Source organism: Lineus longissimus, chromosome 1, assembly GCF_910592395.1.
Source record: "Lineus longissimus chromosome 1, tnLinLong1.2, whole genome shotgun sequence".
NCBI lineage: Eukaryota > Metazoa > Nemertea > Pilidiophora > Heteronemertea > Lineidae > Lineus > Lineus longissimus.
In genome coordinates this window covers 8,253,611-8,274,682 of record NC_088308.1, presented here as the reverse complement: position 1 = coordinate 8,274,682, position 21,072 = coordinate 8,253,611, and the positions used below count along the sequence as shown (strand labels likewise).

Below are 21,072 nucleotides of genomic sequence, written 5' to 3'. Positions count from 1 at the left end.
CACATTTTTACATGCGGGGCTTTAATTTTTTGTGATAAATTGGTTACTTAAAGGAAACCTATCACGAAATGCTTATTAAAATGGGGAGTTTTGAACGGCCCGCTTACAACCTAAGTCGGGAATAAGCTTCCATTGGTAAATATTAGCAGTTTTGAGTTCCCCTCAGGTAGTTGATTATGTGAGCTGGGCATCTGGGTAACATTGCATAACGTTGCATAACATTACTGACTCCAGTCAATGAACAGCATAAGAGGTAATCACCAATTTATTTATTTTTACAACATGTACGTTCATCAGTCAAAATAAAGATGTTGTGCCACGACTGGATCTCTTTTTACAGTTGATGTGAACGATCATGACCCGATTATTGTCAGCACTTACGATAAGAATTTGTGAATTGATAACACTGGGTTTCTCTTAAGACATATGCCTACGATGTATCATGTAACATTGAATGTAAAGCCTCCATCTGACATTATGTCAAGGTTAGATATTTGACTTCGATTTGACTTTTGATTTTTTTAAATCCTTTACAACACTGCATGATTTCATGACTCTGATTATTTCTTCACATGTCTCTCGATGTAGCTCATTCAAATCATGGTAAGATCATTTACATTTACATTTTTATATTTGTCTTCTTTATTGCAGGATAAACTTTCAGCAATCAGGAATAAACCCGAAAATACTGGTTGCGAAATCAAACGCCTGTGTGTTAAAGTCGACCCGAATAGCGGAATAAAATTTCAATACATCAATGACCCCAAGGTAGGTCAGCTAAAACTGAGAGGGAATGTAGTCGGAATTCTGGGATATGAAGTCGGAATTCCGAGATGGGGGGGGGGGGGCAAAAATAAAATTATCTGATGTCTTTTCCCAGCAACCGTAGTCATGAGGTTTTCCATCATGATATAACAATACTGTGAAGACGCTATTCAGTAGGTTGACGGGCACGTGTAAAAAGTCCATGATATATGCGGCCAATGTCAAACTTACGTACCAAACCAGCTAAATAGTGTCGACATAGTATTTTTTGTTTTTTTCCAGTCCTCTCCTCGATTAGCTGAAGATATACATGTAGTCACATTCAAGCTTGATCTCGAGCAGCAGGAACAAGACAGTCCGCGCATTATTTCAATCAGTCAAGGAGACGACGCCCCATTGGCTATCTTGGCAGTGTCTGAAACTGACCACAGATTAGAACACGTAAGCTACAAGGCAATTTATACCAACAATTACGTTTATTTGTTTTTGTGCATGTGCGTCGTTCATGATGATCAAGAAACTGATACCGAACTGGAGGTAATGGTCGTTTCACCAAACTACGTGTGGTTTAAGCTAAATGTTGAATAAACAGTGGGGTTTAGCGCCGTATTTACCTTTTTGGCTGCCCCCTTTCCCCCTCGCTAAGTCAACGGCTTTGTATTCGTTTTCTCTTTGTAGGATATTATTTATGATCACATACCGGTGCAGGTTAGCCCTGAAAGCAGTACAGACGTTTCCATACCATGTCAGCAGGTAAAATATATATATTTAGCTCTCCCAACGTGGGCATTGAAAGCACGTGTTTGGGGGTAATCAGGGCCGTATTTAGAGGGGGGCAGGGGGGCAGCTGCCCCCCCCCCTGTAGAATTAATGTTGAAAAAAAAATTTTCAGACAGTAATAAAAAGACAAACTAATCTTAGCCATAGCTTTACCAGCATGATAGCAGCATATGGCTAGCAGATGTTATCAACTCAGGTGCAACCCTTATAATCTGACCAGTCCAGTGCCCTGACCCTAGTCTTCTATTCTGACAGAGGAGTTTCATACAAGTCATAAAGTAAAATCCCTAGTCTTCTTTCTCATAAAAGTGGTCCTTTTTTAGAGTAAAAGTACTGTTGATTCACACTTCCAAATGCCAGGAAAATGCCATTTCAGACCTTTTATTTTCAAATTTTTCCGGGGGAGGGCCCCCAGACCCCCCCCCCCCGTTCGGATGCGCCTGCGGCGCATGCAGATCGCCTTCGGCGATCTATCCCACTGCCCCCCCTGGACAAAAAAGTTAAATACGGCCCTGGTAATGGAATGGAATCAAGTTTTTAACTAAAAAAACAAGCCAATACGCAGGTTTGCATCAGCGCCGATAGTGGCGCTCCTCAATTCCGAAGTTGCCTTATTGAGGCTAATTATCGGCTGGTAAAATAGCACTTCCCAAATTCGTCAACTCGATCCCCTCTTTCCTATGTAATACACAGAAGTAAATGATTGAGTATATCCCCCAATACTCTCCCAACACTCTCCCAATATTCAATAATCGCAAAGTGAATTTTACAACAAACGTTAGTCTAAATTTAACCAACGGGCGAATGTGCCTGAGACACTGAAGCCCCTCCAAGGAGGATACCGCGGTGACGTCACATCACGTGATCACATCCCATATTACTGATCGCTAGGCCAATCAGATTCAGTCTACTGACAACACCAGCACTGAACACATCTCCACGTCTCACTGTTTGGTGCGCTCCTGTACACCAAAACACCAATAGACATGAAATATTGCAATACCTAGTATGGATTCTTCCTGTGTAAAATAAAATTTACAGAGTAGATTAACTTCCACGAATAAAAAAGACGTTTGGCGTGGCCAAAGTGCGAAAATAATGTCTCCGCTAAAATACACTACGAAATACAATAGGTAATGCACTACGCGATAGACGGTAGAGATGCAGTTGAGTTTGTTATTGTTTTGACTTAGAAGCCCGCCCATATCATAATATATTCATGTATTCATGAAGTATGAACTCATTTCTGTCCCATACAACTCTAAGAACAGTTAATTCCTCCTTAAATCATCACCGAGACCGCGATATCCGCAGGAAGATTTCGTTCTAGTGTCCGAAAATGCATGATCTTACAGGGGCGCTAACTCGACAATTAGAGGGGATCTATGGGGATCTATGCGAGTTTTAGGTCATGCAGGTCTCGAACTTGTAAAATCTGTAAACATGCCTCCAAATCCCACTATGATAATGAAGAGATTGCCCCATATCTGGAAGACTGTTTTGAAACCATCGCTAATTTTGGAAGATCGGTGCCCGGCTATTTGGTTTTAAAAACCCTATTTTTCCCCATCAAAACAGCACTTTTCATTATTCAAATGATAACTTATTGTCTGAAGACTTATTTCATAGGAGAAAAGTACCAATAACTCTGATTTGATGCGAAAAATCTAACTTTATTTGATGACTTGATTTTCCCTTGGCCGTGGATCGAGTTTGTTTACAATATGCAGCGCCATCTTGGAAAAGCCGTGACGTCACCGCGGTATCCTCCTTCAAGCCCCTCAATATCATACGTGAAAGTAGATAGCACCTTGGAGACAGCATAGTCTTTTTAAAAATCACAGCTAAACTGAGCCAGGGGCTTCCAAGTCTCTTAGGCAGCCATGGAAAATAAAATAATTTCCGCCCGGTATAGTTATAAACAGGAAACCCAAGAATTATGTCAGAAAGAATCACGCCTACACGAAAAGTAAACATCACATGTAAAGATAAGATAAGATAAGCTTTATTTTTATCGGTATATGAAACATATAAAAACGTGAGCTATGGAGGGCTCGTTAACCGATATCTAACATATCAACACAGAAAGCAGGGAGTCCGCTGTAAACAAAGGAGTATGCTGAGTTACAGAGAAAACTATATCATCAAAGAGGTATGTCTTTCGGTAGTTCCAGCTTATTACCGAATAACAATATAACTTCTCTGGCTAAAAAATTATAAAATTATATAGTGCACTGTTCTTAACAAGAGTTCACGCCAAACTGTAAATATAAACATGTATGCTTTGTGGGGTCAACGTGGTCCTATCGATCGTATCTAGGACCCTCTCTGTCTTGACCACACAAACGATTAAGCTACTAGGCTTCTTGTAAAAAAATTGTCTTTTTCTGTATAAGTGTCAAATGTTCTTTCTTTATTTGTTTCTTCTCTATATGAAGAATATGTTGCACGACCCATGCGCCAATATAAATCGAAAGGCAAAGGCCCAATTCTGGGCCATAACGCCTATGATGATGATGATGATGAATATAAAAATTGAACAATCTATATCATAATACTATAAGGCGGCTCGATAAAGTGCCATTTAGGGGTCGTGTTTCGTCTCGAAATTTTGCACGTTTGCAGGTGATATGGTATCCTGATGCAACGATATGTTTATTTTCGGAAATTTACTTCAGCGGAGCAGTAATGAGGGATTTTTAATCGGATACTGTCAATTCTCCTTACCACTCACAGAAGCCAAGTCATTGCTGTTTAGTTATGCAGGGGCTTAATCAATCACCTGCACTCCCTGTGGGGTGACTAACATTACGTGTTGAACGGCTGGCTGTAAGGAGATGATTGGAACAGCCTGTACCTGTTGACCTGCTGAACCCAGGTTAATGTTATTTTCAATCCACGATTGCAGGTCACCTGATCTTCGAGATTTCGCGGGGAAAGAAATTGTAAACAAACGCATGTGTGCAGTTCAAATGTAAACAAAAACGTATTTTTGGTACTTTTGGTTGCTGGACTTGGGTTTTCCCGCAGTAAGGAGCTGGGGTCAAATTGATGGTCTATTGTATATTGGTACTGTATTAGCCAGAGCTAGCCCTTGATTATGATGGGATTTTCAAATTAAGGTAACAATGGTATGTTTATGTGCTCACGACAGCTTTCAAAACTTGATCTGAAGAGGCACTCTGAACTTGGCATGGCCTTATCAAGGAGCTGCTCACGGTGCTGAACTTCTAGCTAGCCTGTCGACTAAGTGCCTTGCCCGAGATCATGCTACATGTAGGAGGAGCACGCATTTTAAAGTTATAGTAGTGATAGTGCAATTGGTCCGAGCCATTTGGAGGCCGACATGTGAAGGCCTATCTGGGTTCTCCTTCTTCTCCGTATAAAAAGGGGCATATTGCTGACTAAGGAACGAGGCATAGGCCTATTCACATTGCCTCATCATCTCTATCGGACCAATTGATTTACTTTTATATGCACGCATACAGCACGCCACAGGATCCGATGCACGCATACAGCACGCCACAGGATCCGAGTCTGTGGACAAATGGTTGGTTTAATTTTTCTCTTCGATATTGCTCCTTTGATATTGCATTAGATTTTCATTGCAATTCAATCTATTCAAGGTATAGCCCATTTGAACCTGCCTGCGCCACGGGTACAATGCTAGTAAATAAATAATACATACAGGTTATCACAGATATTCATTAAAGGGTAAGACAATGTGGATATCAAAAGAACATCCCTAATGGGGTACTAGGATAATACTGTCTTTTAAAAATGCAATTTAGAAAGAGCACATTGCACATTAACATTCTTCGCCCTTCCATGTTTCTAAAAGTTTGCGAAAAATAGTAAAATTGTTGGCCTCACGAATATAGTTTGGCAGGTCATTCCAAATCTTTGATGGGTTCCATCGATGTATCTATGATGTGTATTCTCCATCATCTATCTATGGATGGGTCCATGGATGGAACTTTGACGATTAATCGTCGTCATAGATCCATGCATGGACACTTTTGCCTGTGTTGACAGTGGGTTGGCATAACATTTGGCGGATGGCGATTGGAAAATGGCGAGTTGGCGCGTTTTTTTGGCGAGTTGGCGTGTCTTTTTGGCGAGTTTTCAAAACCCCGCGAAATGTCCTGTCGGATCTCTATACTCAATCGACAATCCTCGGGTTTTTTCGTGATTTTTTTACCAAAGAAACGCATCTTTTTTTGGGCTTAAGATTGCTATTTCCAGAATGGTGCATTATCGAGAGGTTGCCTCTTGGTGTCCAAGGAGCACCGATATGGTTATTTTTGGATCTTTTTTTCTAGACAGACAAAGGTCATAGTCTGAAATTATATTTTCATCAGTTTGTGCACGGTAGAAGAGGCATTTTAATTAGTTGGCCTACTGTATAGTATAGTTTTCTCTTTATAGGACATCGCTGATAATCCACGGGTGGCGCAGGTTAGCAACGATCAGGTAAAATGACGCATAAGCATCCAATGATACATCATTCTCGAACTTTTTCGGTCTACAATTCACTAGTCCTATAAAGCAGTCCTGTAGAAGGCCCTCTCCTAGAACCCTAAGACCAAAGTTCAGTTGGTATTGTGACCACCACCAGAAATTAAAGATGAACTGACAATTTTAGCGTTTTGTTATTTTATATTTATAATTAACAATACAATAAAAAGATTAACTGCAAAAATTCGCAATTCATACAAGCCTCTTGGCGAGACGTCGTCATTTGTACCGTTTACACGGGACCCATACCAGACCAGACATTGCTCACCGCGTCTAGCCCAAAACGGGTTGCGCTAAATTGGCCACTGCCTGAGGCTTGATTTTAAACGATTTTATTTTGGTATATCAGAGTCTTTCAATACTGCTGTAGCAAAATTCCGCCGAGAAATCGATCGAGAACGATTGCGTTTTGCATATGACGTCATCGATTGATGAGTAGCTTTGCCCGTTCCCGTTCTGGATTCCGTGAATGAGGCCTGTTTTTCTCGGCGTCTGTTCACAGTGGTTCAAGAAGGAAAATTACGAATTTGTGGGATTCTATTGCGGTAAGGCACCTGAAGTATTATGTAAAGTGGAGAGACTGTGTCTTAGAAGGGGAAAACAAGTTCATACTGCCCCGAATCGCCCTATTTAGCATGTTAAGCGGTCGTAAATCAGTCATTTATAGCAGCTTTGTGCATCGGAGAGTCTATCAAGATCGAAACGCGGCCAGTTCGGATCAAACGTACTTTCCTTGCCTCCTAAGACTTCATTTTTGATAAAAAAATGCCATAAATTCATCATCTTCAATTGCGAAATTTGCAATGCGTCTCAAGTTTGCCGCCATTTTGACGATCTCCATAGAAACCAAACTGTTTCTCGGTGACGGCCATGCGGAACGCGTTTCAGTGTTTCCGGGAACGGGATCGGGAACGAGAAACGTTCTCGGTGTAGCGGTTCTCGGAACGGCGTAGCGAAAGGTCTCTATTGAGGTTTCCCTATCCCGTTCCGAGAACCATTTCGCCGGGAATGGTCGTTCCCATTCCCGTAATCGGATATATAGAAATGGGTTTCGCACTGCCGACCGAGATCAATCAGTGACTGACGTTTTTTCACGATTTTCAGTGTATTCCACCGACTGTGTAGTGGCGAAGTATAGTCTGTTTATCACGCTCTCTCGACCTAATGACTTTATACTGTACCTCGGTCGATTTATGTGAAAAAATTTCATCTACCGCCGAAATGGCCCACACATTTTTTATGTATATATTCGCGATGGAGCCATCGGGTTTCACGGCCTGATTGACGGAGGCCTATCCGCTTTCGAGAACCAGAACTGATGACGTCATACACAAAATGTTGTCATTCGAGATGGCGAAACTCTTAATAAATCCTTCCCTTTTTAATGAGCGCGGCTCCAGGTACATTCCAGACGCATTGTTTCGGTTTCGTCCCTCTTAAGAAGTCTACGATTAGGATGTCTAATTAACAGCCTAGGGAGTCAAACTTTGAAGAGAAGCTTGAAAGGTTAAGTCTGTTGTTGACATTATTGTTAAAATTCATGTTTTAGGCACCGGAGGAAGCCTGCTGTTTGGCACAACGCCATGGACTTCAGGTCAGACCTCTTCGCTTGCCGGTGGGAACAGAAGCAAATAGTCTTGGGGTCGAACAAGTCATGCCTTCTGCTGTTCATGGTATCAGCATAGATGCCGAAGAGGCCGTTGTACACAGCGATGTGGAGAGTGACGATAGCAGGCCGATGGGAACAGTAGCAAATAGTCATGGGGTCGAACAAGTCATGCCTTCTGCTGTTCATGGTACCAGCATAGATGCCGAAGAGGCCGTTGTACACAGCGATGTGGAGAGTGACGATAGCAGGCCGATGGGAACAGTAGCAAATAGTCATGGGGTCGAACAAGTCATGCCTTCTGCTGTTCATGGTACCAGCATAGATGCCGAAGAGACCGTTGTACACAGCGATGTGGAGAGTGACGATAGCAGGCCGATGGGAACAGTAGCAAATAGTCATGGGGTCGAACAAGTCATGCCTTCTGCTGTTCATGGTACCAGCATAGATGCCGAAGAGGCCGTTGTACACAGCGATGTGGAGAGTGACGATAGCAGGCCGATGGGAACAGTAGCAAATAGTCATGGGGTCGAACAAGTCATGCCTTCTGCTGTTCATGGTACCAGCATAGATGACGAAGAGGCCGTTGTACACAGCGATGTGGAGAGTGACGATAGCAGGCCGATGGGAACAGTAGCAAATAGTCATGGGGTCGAACAAGTCATGCCTTCTGCTGTTAACGGTACCAGCATAGATGTCGAAGAGGCTGCTGTACACGATAGTAGGTACATAATGTCCACCGCGGGTGTGATTCGCGAGAGACGGACACGCACGCATCCCCGCACACACGCACAGAACCTGAAATAGTTATCAACAATCTCTTCGTCCCATCCTTTCTCCTTCGTCAGTCGGGGACCATTTTAAATGTTGTGACCTTCAGAGGTTTTGCATGAAAACACGAATACAAAAATGGCCTGCTGTACGCCAACCATTCCCAACCTCAGTGATCTAGAAATTGAGGTAAAATAAAACATACATAACCGTATTTGGTGAACGAAGGTAGCCTTTCCAACAATGAAATGTTGGTTCTCGATCGATCGTAGTTTTGTTAATAAGATATAGCTTAAAGGTAGGTGTTCACAAAGCACCACCGTGGGAAGAATTAAGAACAGAATGAAAATAACCGAAACTGAAAAAAGGCGCACACCATGGCACTATACAATTGCAGCTATATAAGCATTACACCAAAAAGTCAAGCTTGATATATGTGCTTCAATCAAAATTAAGTAAAAATGTTAAATGTTTATCTTTGACAGACCGCGGACACCTTAAGAACCAGCACTACATTTCCCAATGGCATGCATCGGTTCGGCTCGATTCAAAGTAAGATTAAGATTTCCAAAACAATTCTCGAGGTCATCTCGAAAACCCTCAGAAAATGCATTTTTTTGCAACGAAATCACGATTTGATCATTGCTCAAAACTGCTTTCATTTGGTGACCCGATAAAACAGCAGGGAATTCCAGTATTTGCATATTTTACACAACTGTAACTGGCCTTTAATCGTCGGGGAAAGGGAGATTCAAGAAAAGTCTGTTTCCCGCCATCAGGGTTATAAACTGTTCTCTCGGCTTGAGGAGAGAACAGTTATAACCAGCCTCTTCAATGTCGAACTCTGCAACGCTTTTCATATCCTACTCAGCGAGGTTCAAATATTGCTAGGTTACCAACTAACTTTGCCTCGCCTTCAGGCGAAACATACAGTAACTTATGAATGGGATGTTCGTCGATGGCGACGGCGTGGTGAGCTTGGCAAACTGAGACCAGAGAAGGATGGAAGTTAGATATTCGATCGACATTTTTGATTTTCTGGAAAGCGTACGCCAGGCCCCTCCCCTTTAAGTGCGGTTTGTACGCTCGGGTGATTGTCTAAAACAACCCCCAAACTATTTCATGGAATGTATCTTTTTTATTCCAGGTTCAGAAGATACATTGCAGTTTGAAGGGTGATATGATAATCAATGTTATGAAATACTGGCGATCTTACCCAAGACACGGGCTATAAACAGAAGACTCGGACACATTATTTCTACAACAGTTGTGATTATTTATGATAGGTGAAGACATTTTATCGAAAATAACATTTCAACTCAAAGTAGTTTGTCCAGAACGAAAGATTTTTTGTTTCGTCAAAATACGTCCTGTATAAACAGCTAGAATACATCGATTTCTTAATTAACGGCGAACGTTTTATAGTACACGTAATATGCTTATTTACAGTATACGATGAAGATGTTGCAAAAATGATAAATGTAATTTATGATGATTATCTGTAAAAATAATTTTTAAGTCAAATTCGTCTTAGATATTGAATATCTGGAATGATATGAAACGAAGCTGTTTAATTTTTAACTCACAGACACCATTTTGTTACCTGATTTTTGTACGCCATCAATCAATGACCTAATTTTTTACAGTGTTATATTGGTCTGTGATGTCGTCTCACTGCGGTGCGTGCCGGTGTAACAGTAACAAATGCCCCCCTGGAAAAAGTGTCCGGCCCTATTGTATTCTGCAATATGGTTCTATAGAGACCCTGCCGTCAATAGCTCAGAGATTGAAGCGCATAATAGAATCCTTTGTTTTCCGGGCATTCTATCCTAGGACATTTTAAACTTCTACACCGGCACCAGAGATAATTTCCGTTCTCAGCATATTTGCGATGACTGAAACAATTCACCTTCCTTGTAGTATTCACATATGATAAACCCAGTGGACACATTGCATGTCATAACATATATCGGTATCATCAAGTATAGATTGGAGAAGAATGAACAACTCAAAATAACCCCATAGATACATGTAAGTGTTTTTTAATTGCATGGTGCTCAGTTGCAATTGACCCCAGCAGTTTGCAAGGATTGATGTTAAAGGCAGGACGAACACGCACAAAATGATACCTCTCCCATTTTCATACTTGCTATAATAACTGAGCTACTTCGATTTTTTTTGAAAGGGCAAAACCATGAAATTTTCTCCTTTTTTCCTTATTCATCACGTAGATAGGCACTCGGCCTTTTTTTATTTTAAAAACTTTTAAATTTTAAAGAGCCAATTAACACATCTTGTTTGCGTGGACTGTTTAGTTCGAGGCTACAATAAACGAATTCGGGCAGAAGCAATCCGAGAAGCTAAACAGTTAATGAATTAGAGCTAATTTAGTTACCAAAAAACCCTACATTTGAAATTAGAACTATAAAGTGCTAGTCTTTCTAACCAATAGCTAGTTAAACATTCTTCTTTAATCCATACTTGGTATCAGGGGTGGGGTCTTTCATTTCAACATATCGATGACATATATGTTGCCTGCATGGAGAAAATGTATCCGGAAATTACCAAGTTTGCCATATCGTACACACTGTACCCTACTTCCTTTGATTTTACAGGATGTTTCAATACAACTACAGGTTGAATATTTTGTAACCCTTTTCAGTTCTACATTTTGTAATAACTCGTATTTAAGGGTTTGTAAAAGTAAAATTGAGGGGGAAGTCGATCATCCAGTGGGAGGAGTTTTAACTATTTGATATTAAAAAATGGGTGGGAAGGATTTTGCTTTTTGAACTGTGTGTTAACTTTGTATATCTTTGTTAGACAAACATAGCCCTACATGTATGTATAGTAAATTTGTAAGGCTATGATTAAATAAGAAAAGTATAGAGGAAGTGATAGTATGAATAAAAAACAGTAATTTTGTTTAAATGAGGGATTTAATACAATATGATATCTTAACGCGTTTCAGCTGTCCAGCTTTTTCAAAGTATGTACAACATATTGTGAGCTTACAGCACTTGAAATCATTACTAACATGACGATATTGTTTACAAAATATTTGGGTAACTCTTTATGTAGAAATCAAAGACTAAATACATGTAATTTTATGAAGGTTATATATTTGATTGACATCCTTTGTATTATCAGTTGTGTGTAAAAAATAAACATGTACATATCCTTAAATAACACTCGGAAACATTGTACAAGCACCAATTTCGAACAAATAACGCGCGAGCATCCATGCATGTAGCGAGCATTGTGATTGACTGTTGAGGTCGCCTGGCGTTAGAAACGGGATCTAAATATAGTTGGACCAACAGTAAATGTAAACCCTACGTCCTAGTTGTCCCTCAAATATGACCGTTAGTGGGCCCCTTACCATGGGTATAGTCATTCAACAATGAAACCTTTTGTGTTCGAGACGCAAATTCAAACAAATCGATGTGAGCTCCCTGACTATCAACCCCTGGAAAGTTTTGTATTGCACTGCCTTACATGTACATGTATCATAACCCATCGGGAATTAAAGAACTGTCTTTAAAAAAGTAGTTTGGCGCAGTACGAGACAATGTGTGCTTTGATTACTTGTGTACTTTTTTCAGATTAAGCTTTGCTTTAACTAATATTTGTCTAAAGAGACACATTAGCTACATATAGGTACCATTATTATTTTAAAAAATTGTTCGAGTGTGTTATACCGATGTGTAACTACTTCTTCTCAAATATAAAAAAGTGATGAGAAATATTCCTAAAAATTTCACCATATTCGAAAAAGCTGACCATATGGCCCCAGCAATCGATTTGGGTCAAAGAACTATAAAAGAATCGGTCAACAGGACAAAATCCGATTACCAGTTGCAGTTTTAGCAGGATATCTATCAATCTGTCATAACCATGGGTTGCTGAATGACCAGGTCGCGCTAAAATTTCTGCATGTGAAATTTTTTTAACTGCTGAGTGATGAAACCAGACCAGTTAATAGTTTGTAAAAATATCACGATGGGACATTTCTGGATGATCTCAAAGCACGGGTGTCAGGGTTTGCCTCGGTGTCCCATGGTTTGCCTTGGTGTTTCATGGTTTTCGACCCATGTGCTATATTTTGGTTGACAGTATTTTGATACACCCGCGAAACAAGATTTATGTGATACTCATTGTAAACAGAGCCTGTGATTGTTTTCTGGAATGATTTATTGAATAAAGAAATAACATAATCATGTGTGCTACATAGTACTCTTTCTTATTCTCTTATTCCGTATGTAAGACTACGAAGTAAAACTGCGTTGTGTTTGTACTGTGCCCCCAGTTATGGCACGGCTGAGCCCGCCGCCCGTGTAGGAAATCCTTTATGGCCAAAAGGTTTGCGCGTTGTCTCCGGAGATAGAAGTTAAACCTGTGTGATCTTCTGTTTTTGCATTGCGGTTTTAAGATCTATTCTTTACAGATTACCTGTCTAAGTAACAAAACCCGATCCTACGTAACTTTTTGCATTGTTGTTGAAAACGTGTCCCACCGCCAAATACCCACTGTAGTCACGTGTGACTACATACACTGACGTGACGAAAGCAGCGCTACTCGGACAAATTTGATTCCTCCTGGGGACATGAGTTAAAGCAAAAATATAACATAAGGCCGTGCTCGTATATTTTTGGTTAAAGGTTACCCGGATAGCAACCCGATTGTTTGGTTGTGAGAGGGAACCACTTCCGGTATTTCCTTCGACATGACGGATTGGTTCTCTCCGCAACCGTTGCACAACCAGGTGACGTGGATCAATACAGCCATGTTTACGAAGGAAACGAAATCACACTACTGTCATTATTCAAGATTATTGTTTTCCCAAAAGACATGAATAGACCTTTCAATCCGCATTCTTTTTGGTTGCATCTTGTTGTCTGGAAAATATCGGCGATCGGGGTATATAGGCACTTTATCAATAGATTTGTAACGCTTACGATTTCGACCTGGAATATGCCTTGCTTGGCAAAATCAACATCAGGTGCACCATTATAATAGTCAATACTCAAAAGACCTATATCATCATGAGGCCAAGTCGAGAATACGGTCATGATTGTCTTCCATCAATCAATGGCAAACTTTGTGTAAAGGCCTTCGACTGCCATAGGCCTAGTTGTAGACAAACATAGATTTGTCGATAAATCAATAAATCAGCTCACTGACAGATAAAATTAGATCGTTCTGATACTTAACCAACGCTATCAGAAAAGACATAAATATACATGTACTTGTACATGTAATAAAGTAGTTCGGAAGTCGAACTGTAACAGGACAGAACACACATCACAGTGAGGGAGATATCCGAAGATTCATAAGATTCATGTGTGACAATGCGTTGCTGGCCAACAAATGATCTCAGCGCATTTCCCTGCTGATGACAGTCGGAGCAGAACGTCTGGGAAAAACCGAAACGGAACACCGACACAACTAAAGGTAAATACATTTGTTTTAGTGTATCATGATATCCTGACCATTGAGTCTTCGTCTGAGGTAACATCCTTCACCGCTCACTGACGGAATCGGCGTGCCAGTACGGGCGTCTTAGGCGAGCACAGCGCTCTTCACCTGCGATGCTGAAGTTACTTATGACCTGAACCGCCTCGGCCTTGCAACATAGCACCATCAGAAGTGTTGGGCGTTAAGGTGGTGACTGTGCTACTTATGAAGACACATCTCCCTTGAGGTCGCAAATAATCTAGCTATCAATCTAGGAATTGATACCGAAATGGAAGCATTGGTTATCTCACTAAACACCGCGAGTGTAAAAATCTAAAAGCGTGGCTTCTCTTCGATGTTTCGGGGGCGAAGTGGAAGCTCCAACCGGTCGCTATTTGGTGTGACAACCCGCAGTACCGACTGTGAGGAATCTTTTTTTTCTTCTAAAAGAACTACAAACTAAACACTTGACTGTATGATCGCTTATCGCATATACGTTGTAACGAAATGGTTCAGACATCAAAACCGCTGCAGCGAAAACGAGGTGCAGTGTGAAATACATAGACACGATTCATCATTACAACCACAGTTTTCTTTAGAATGTTATTCAAAGTAAACGATTTTTGTGCGTTACTGTACCTGAACATTTCCAAACTTTTGTCGATGTTTACTTTGGATGGATCCAACGACATTTTCCCGAATGCTTTTATCAAAGCAAATTAATTTCGCGAATTGCGAATTGAGGTATTTCATGAAAATGTGACGCTTGCGAATATTTGTCAGTTTGCGGTATATATTCGTAGTATTGACACCGTTAAACTTCCGAGGCAGTCTATTCATCATCCGTTAGGTAGATGTAGATGTACAGAGACGAGGCCGGTGTAATGTTTTTGAGTGTTTCTGTTTTTGAGTGTTTCCCCTCATTGTTTGGGAACGCTCAAAAATAAATTGACAAGTTTTTCTGTGTATCCCCCCTATTGAAAAGTCGTGGTCTCTCTAGCTGCCTATTGTTTGGAAACACTGACACATGGGGAACAACCACAGATGTTACACCGGTCCGGAGTGTAAAGTCCATGCGTACAGCAGTCTTACACCGGGATTGGCTCCTTTAAAAATACTTTTAGGTTATTCAACAAAGAACATTGTCCCAGACAAAATTCACCTGGTTCACAAATATTTACCGTACCAAAGTTGATTGATGGTTTATTTGCTTAGAAACAACATTGATCATATTCCTTTCGTTTATACGCCGGCGGTTTATATACTATGCTATATATGGAGTGTCCCAATTAAAACGATTCACTTTTTGACTTATATCTCAACTACATTGTGTTCGATTGCTAATTTCTAATAAAATCCCCAGCAACCAATTTGAGGATATTTTCAGCAAGTCCTGAAAATATCACATCTGTTCAATTTAAATCCCGAGAGAACTGCACAATATGAAAACAGAAATAAAAAAGCGTCGGAACACCCGATGTAATGTACAGAACGGCTGAATGTATGTTCTTGCAGATCATAAATAAAGGCGTGTTCTTGTTGAGACAGAGCCCGGGAGACAAAGTCACCGAACTTATCACAATATGTTTTTGATATAGACAGCAAGCAGATGTGGCTAATCCATGGAAACAAAAACCGCAATTTTTAACCAGGTCAGTTGTTGAATTGGATAGCACCGGAGTCCATCTGAATGTCACCTGGTTAAACCGGACATATATATCGTACTCTCATTAAATGCACCACCTGTGGTCCTTTCAACCGAGTATATGAAAGATGCGTCATCTAAAGATTCTATCAACAGCTCAATCTAGGCACTAGGCCTATTGATTTGGTCTACAGAGGTTTCGCAGCTCATACAAAGTCATGTATGAATGTACTTGATTGAGACACGAAGTTGTAGTTTTAAATGACAGTTGAGTGCATGTATTTCAATCAAATTGGTGTAAACGATCGAACGGTTAATAGCTATTAGCAGGCTTCTTTGATATGTCACGTCCACCAAAAGGTTTTAGAACTTCGTTGAGGATTTTTCGTCTGGAACTCTGGATTCGAATTTATAACCAGTAATTTTTGTGACAAATTCAGATTTGCGGATGTGCTTCACGACAATGGACCGGAAGTTCATAGCTATCGTCTGCCTGGTGGTTGCCATGGTTATCGGATATTACTCGATAGATCGGTTTGATCCAGGTAGGTGATGATATTTTGATTGGAATAGTAACCATGTCCTAGCTAGAGGACAAGGACGAACACCGTATACCTTGGAGAACCAGCACCTCATTTCCGAGGCATGTATTTTTTTGACGAAAGGCAACAACCAACCAATAGTGGCGACCGCCATTGAATAGAATTCGAATTGTCTAGTAAAAGCCCCCTATTGTCCAAATTTAGTACCTAGTGCTAGTTAACTGCTATATTCTTGCTTTTGGTGTACACCAAAGACTTTTTTCTTCCACCGTTTTTTTTCCACTAATAAAAGTAAATGCATTCAATCGAAGCAGCCTCTAATGAAACACTTCCTCTTGATAGTATCAAACAGGGTAACTAACTGATTGAACAAGTAACAGCTACCGGAACTAACCAATCAAAATAGACCGTATCATACGAATTAAGCTTAATTCAATTGATACATTAGCAATGATTTTGTACTTTCGACATAAACTGAAATCTATACTTAGCCCACAAGGAGTTAGGTTTGACCTCCTCTCCCTCCCCTTGTCCCAAGACATGGACAACTACCCAGTAAGTAACCGAACTTCAAAGGACAAATGCTTTATCTGAAAGACAATCCTATAAGCCATCCCTCCGCTGTTAGGATTGTGAAACTCATCGCCCTACTATATTCATTGCCTGCCGATCCTTTCGATGATGCCATGGCCGGTTCATCAGCGCAAGACATTGGATTATTAACGACTAGGAATATCACCCTCCTCCTTTGATGGAATGTTGGTCGGGTTATCAACCTGCCCAATAGACATATCATATTGGTACCCATTATTTTACATGTATAATCCACTGTAAGGGTTTAGTGTATATCTTGCTTAAGGAAGCTTTAGCGATGTTGCAAGAGTCAAACACATGACTTCCCGTATGAGCCCAGCGCTTTATTTGGAATTGATCGATCTTTCCTGTGATCTTTTCAAACAAGATGACCTATCACAACGAAATCCAGTTTGTTTATACATACTGGAGGCATTTTTGATCAGTCAGAATCATGGCTTTGACCATGACTCTGTTATTGATGTAATAACTACTACATGTAAATTGTTTCTCTTTTCATTATATTGTAAATACGACCTACATGTAGTTCAATTGAATATTAACAATAATATGTGGTTTTTCTCATTACATTTATGTGTTTGCCCTGTAACGATGAAATGTCAAACTAACCTTTAGAGAATGATTAATTATATGTTTTCAGTTTAGAATTCTAGTAGATCCAAATGAAAATCACCGGGTTTGATTGTGCAGTATATGATCATTGGATGATAACCCATGTTTTAGAATAATTATACCTTTCTGATACTTCTGCATGCATGACTCTGGAAATTCATATAAATTTCGGGCTCATAATAAGGTAGTTGGGGCTTTGGTTTATATCACCTCTTGATCGTAATGCGCCTAATCGAAACAGAGGATTCAAATCATCGACGGATACGGCAAAATCATGTCCTTAAAGATTTTATCATTTGACTTTAAAACAAAAACAACGATAAACACAATGTATTACAAAGCCTGCTGGTATACTCTTGTGTATTTTCATTTCAATTTTCCAGCTTAATAGGATTTTACTTGACTTTATATATTAAATGGTCTGCACTAGACCAGCCAGAGGATGGGAGATCTCGTCCTTACCAGAAAATAATGGCCACACTTAAAAAGCCGGTTAAACCACCCTGAGGAAATCTGGGGTTATATTTGTTCGCGCGAACATCAACCCCTGATTTCCTCAGAATGGGTGAGACCGACTGGCATCCCATTCAAATTGCCGACTTCGACTCTGAGGTGAGATTCGTGATGGGTACTCGAAGATTGGTAAGGGTCATTTGTAACACGGTATACCTGGCGTATCCGTACGAGAATACGAAGCATAACAGGGCAAAACTAGCAATGCCTTTATCTGTTTATACTTATGATGCTAGGTTTATTGAGTATGGTCACACCTGTTTGTACGGAAAATTTCCAATTTTATAATGACCTGCATGTCGGCTGCAGACCGAGCTGGAGTCCGTTGAATCCTCTGAATCCACTGTTTCGATGTCGCTCTCGTAAAGCAAGAATGCGACACCAATAAGACTGTTGAAAGTAGCTTTTGCTATCACGAAATTGGACTTAGAGAGACAATTTAGGCGGCGACATCCCTAATTACAGAGTTAATCCGTGGGAAGAGAGTACTCGTGACTGGAGGAAGCGCCGGTATCGGAGAACAGATCAGCTACCAGTATGCTCGGCTGGGGGCCAAGGTGGTCGTTACCGCAAGGACAGTCAAGAATCTAAAACGGGTAGGTTATGTAATTAATGCGACACGTTCTGATAACGAATTCTTTCATGTCCAAAATATCAGGTTCTAGAGTGCTATCAGAACACATTATGCCTTTATGAAACATTTGAAATTTCTTCTTTCTTCTAATGTATAACATGCATGCCTTGACAAGGACGTTCAACATTGCTAGATTTGATTGGTTGGCCTGTATACTCACATTTGATCCAATACATCGGAAGAAGATCAACTCGTACGAGGTATACATACGGTTTTGAGCCCGCGACCGTCAAAGTTGAAAACTCAGTGCAGTTTGTCAGGCCCTGGGCCCTTACGCAAACGGACACGCCGGGCACGAAGCGATTGCTCTGCGGCATTGTTCGCCGGCTTATCGGCCGTATACCGTGCAGCTCTATATGTAAACTCCGACCTTATGGCCAGTATAGCCATACCCAGTGGGTTAAACCAGACTTTTTCAATAAATTTATTGAAAGACTCTGGTTAAGTCAATACTCACCAGTATAAATCTACGCGGCCGGAAGGGCACGGGAATGAGATCTTATCATGTTTGCTTCAGGTTGTCTCAAAATGCAAAGAGCTAAGTGGTTCCAGTGAACATCACTATATAGCAGCCGACATGGCCAACCTGGATGAAACGGAGCGTGTGATACGCGAGGCGACCACCCTTCTCGGCGGTCTTGACATCCTCATACTGAACCACGTTGCTCCGTATCAGTTCGGCTGGTGGGAGGGGTCGGAGAACCTGACTGCCTTTAACACCAGGACAACTATCGGGTACCTTTCGCACGTCCACCTTACCTCGCACGCTCTGCCTATCTTACGGAAGACGCCGGGCAGTAACATCGTTGTCCTGTCATCAATGGCGGGTATGTATGATGTAGATTCGACCTCAGAAAATATACATCTGATTTTTCGTAATGTTTTAGTTTGTAGAATGAAAGGGGACAATCAACCCTGACAGGTCCCTGACACCCGGCAACGACACTCAGGATATCGAGCCAACCAGTCCAAAAGGGCAAGTGACGATTCCATGGCCCCGCTACATAGCCCCTGTGACATGGCCCACCCTACAATACCTATTGGCCCATTGGCGACATCGTTGCCGTCACTATCCCGGTTACGAATGCGAAACCCTTTTCATTTTCCGATATAGTCATTCTCTCTCTTCTTGTCTCGCCCCTCTACAATTCCATCTGTAGGTATCATGGGCTACAGCATCCAGGCAGACTACGCTGGCGTCAAATTCGCCCAGAATGGCTTCTTCAAAAGTCTCCGTGATCAGTTTTCCGTCATGAAGGAGGATATAGCAGTCACCGTGTGTTTTCTTGGCGCTATCAGTAAGTTAAATGTCTTTGTGGTCAATAAGCTTATGCAGTAGTCAGTTGAGATGCGTGACCCAACACACTTCAGGCTACCACACGCCTTTAAGCCCGAATTGAGTCCCGATGGAGAATCCGGAATTTCGTTATTTTGATGAACCGACGGGATTCAAGGAAAACGGAATTCCTGGCTCTTCACAACCAAACCAAGAGAACGAAAAAACAAGTGGTCCCTCGTACAAGTTTAGGCCAGGGTAGGAAATGGTAACCTGTAGTGGTCTTTCAGATCTCCGATATGAATCGCTTCTTTTTACCCTCAAAACAGCAAGCTACCTTAACTTTCTTGTACGCTGGTCTTTGTACACCCGATTTTCTTGCACCTTCTTGAAGGTTACGTTGTACCGTTGAAGGTTACTCTAAATGCAACTGAACTGCACTGAGTTCTTGGCGTCGTTCTGAACTCCAATGTGTTCATTACAAAAATCATCGACAATGTCTTTTGCAACTTTCTTCAGTTCAACTACGATATGCCAACATCCTTACCTGTCGCTTCAGTTCTTGATGTCCAACACGTTTCACTATTTTCTTTCCCGCAAAAATAGTAAGCTGTGTTTTTCGTCGCTTTCAGAAATTGAAAGGAAATAATGATATAGTCAAGTGGTCGTTGTTTACTTGGCAGAGTACACGTGCATAATGAAACGGATGAAGCTTTGATTGGCCTTAAACGAGTCATTTTGAATACCAGTTTTATTGCAGGTACGGAAAGCTTTGCAAAAGCCTTGGAAAACGTTTCACTTGGAGGACTTTACGAGGACTTGATCAAGTCTACACCCGAGGATACAAGCTACACTATTGTGAGAGCAGCTCAGCTAAGACTGCCTGAGTTGTACCACCCATACTGGTTCGTCAAGTTGGGGACTTGGCCAGTGACTGGAGAAATATTCAAATGGGTGTTAAGCCAGTATCTGGTGAATCTGGGCTAGCAGAGTTGGATAAAGAAAATAGGAAATAGTGATTTATTGTACATAAGCATTGATGATGCAGATGATACACTGTGTCTTTCGATTAATTTTCATATCACAGCAAATAATTACATTGTAGAAAATAAATGTACGGCAAAATCAGTTCAAACACCGTTCCTATGGTTAAATGATTACCTACGTACGAGGCGGTTCGCAAACGAACCTTTTTCTTAGCTGCGGCCTGAGATCATGATTGGATGCGACAAAAATATCTCATTTGCAGTCGTCATCCTGTGTATGTGCGGCATGTGTACATGTATCAATGATCACTGCGACCAGCGATCACTGGCAAAAGCAAAACCCATTGATAACTGGTTTTACCCATTGATAACG

General features: G+C 41.0%; 2 protein-coding genes across 2 annotated transcripts in view; both read left to right on the top strand.

Moving 5' to 3' along the window:
- Nucleotides 1-12,651, top strand: part of LOC135496970 (uncharacterized) — a 28,564-nt gene extending 15,913 nt beyond the window's left edge. Inside the window, exons 10-16 of the mRNA XM_064786580.1 lie at nucleotides 652-768; nucleotides 1,048-1,206; nucleotides 1,444-1,518; nucleotides 5,974-6,018; nucleotides 7,613-8,390; nucleotides 8,926-8,992; nucleotides 9,588-12,651. Coding sequence (XP_064642650.1) covers nucleotides 652-768; nucleotides 1,048-1,206; nucleotides 1,444-1,518; nucleotides 5,974-6,018; nucleotides 7,613-8,390; nucleotides 8,926-8,992; nucleotides 9,588-9,612 — 1,266 coding nt within the window. The 3' untranslated portion in view covers nucleotides 9,613-12,651. The remainder of the gene's footprint in view (nucleotides 1-651; nucleotides 769-1,047; nucleotides 1,207-1,443; nucleotides 1,519-5,973; nucleotides 6,019-7,612; nucleotides 8,391-8,925; nucleotides 8,993-9,587) is intronic.
- Nucleotides 12,652-13,637: 986 nt separating this feature from the next.
- Nucleotides 13,638-20,848, top strand: LOC135487811 (hydroxysteroid 11-beta-dehydrogenase 1-like protein A). The gene is made up of 6 exons (XM_064771911.1): nucleotides 13,638-13,894; nucleotides 15,983-16,087; nucleotides 18,269-18,399; nucleotides 18,955-19,264; nucleotides 19,598-19,735; nucleotides 20,474-20,848. Exons 2-6 carry the CDS (start codon nucleotides 15,991-15,993, stop codon nucleotides 20,698-20,700), a joined length of 903 nt encoding a protein of 300 aa, XP_064627981.1. The 5' UTR covers nucleotides 13,638-13,894; nucleotides 15,983-15,990; the 3' UTR covers nucleotides 20,701-20,848.
- Nucleotides 20,849-21,072: the final 224 nt, after the last annotated feature.

Bases quoted from the DNA above. Each gene is read 5' to 3' on its own strand.
- LOC135487811 (XM_064771911.1), top strand. From the start codon at position 15,991: ATGTGCTTCACGACAATGGACCGGAAGTTCATAGCTATCGTCTGCCTG. The intron at 19,265-19,597 runs GTATGTATGATG...TTCCATCTGTAG, and splicing joins TGTCCTGTCATCAATGGCGG to GTATCATGGGCTACAGCATC. The intron at 19,736-20,473 runs GTAAGTTAAATG...GTTTTATTGCAG, and splicing joins GTGTTTTCTTGGCGCTATCA to GTACGGAAAGCTTTGCAAAA.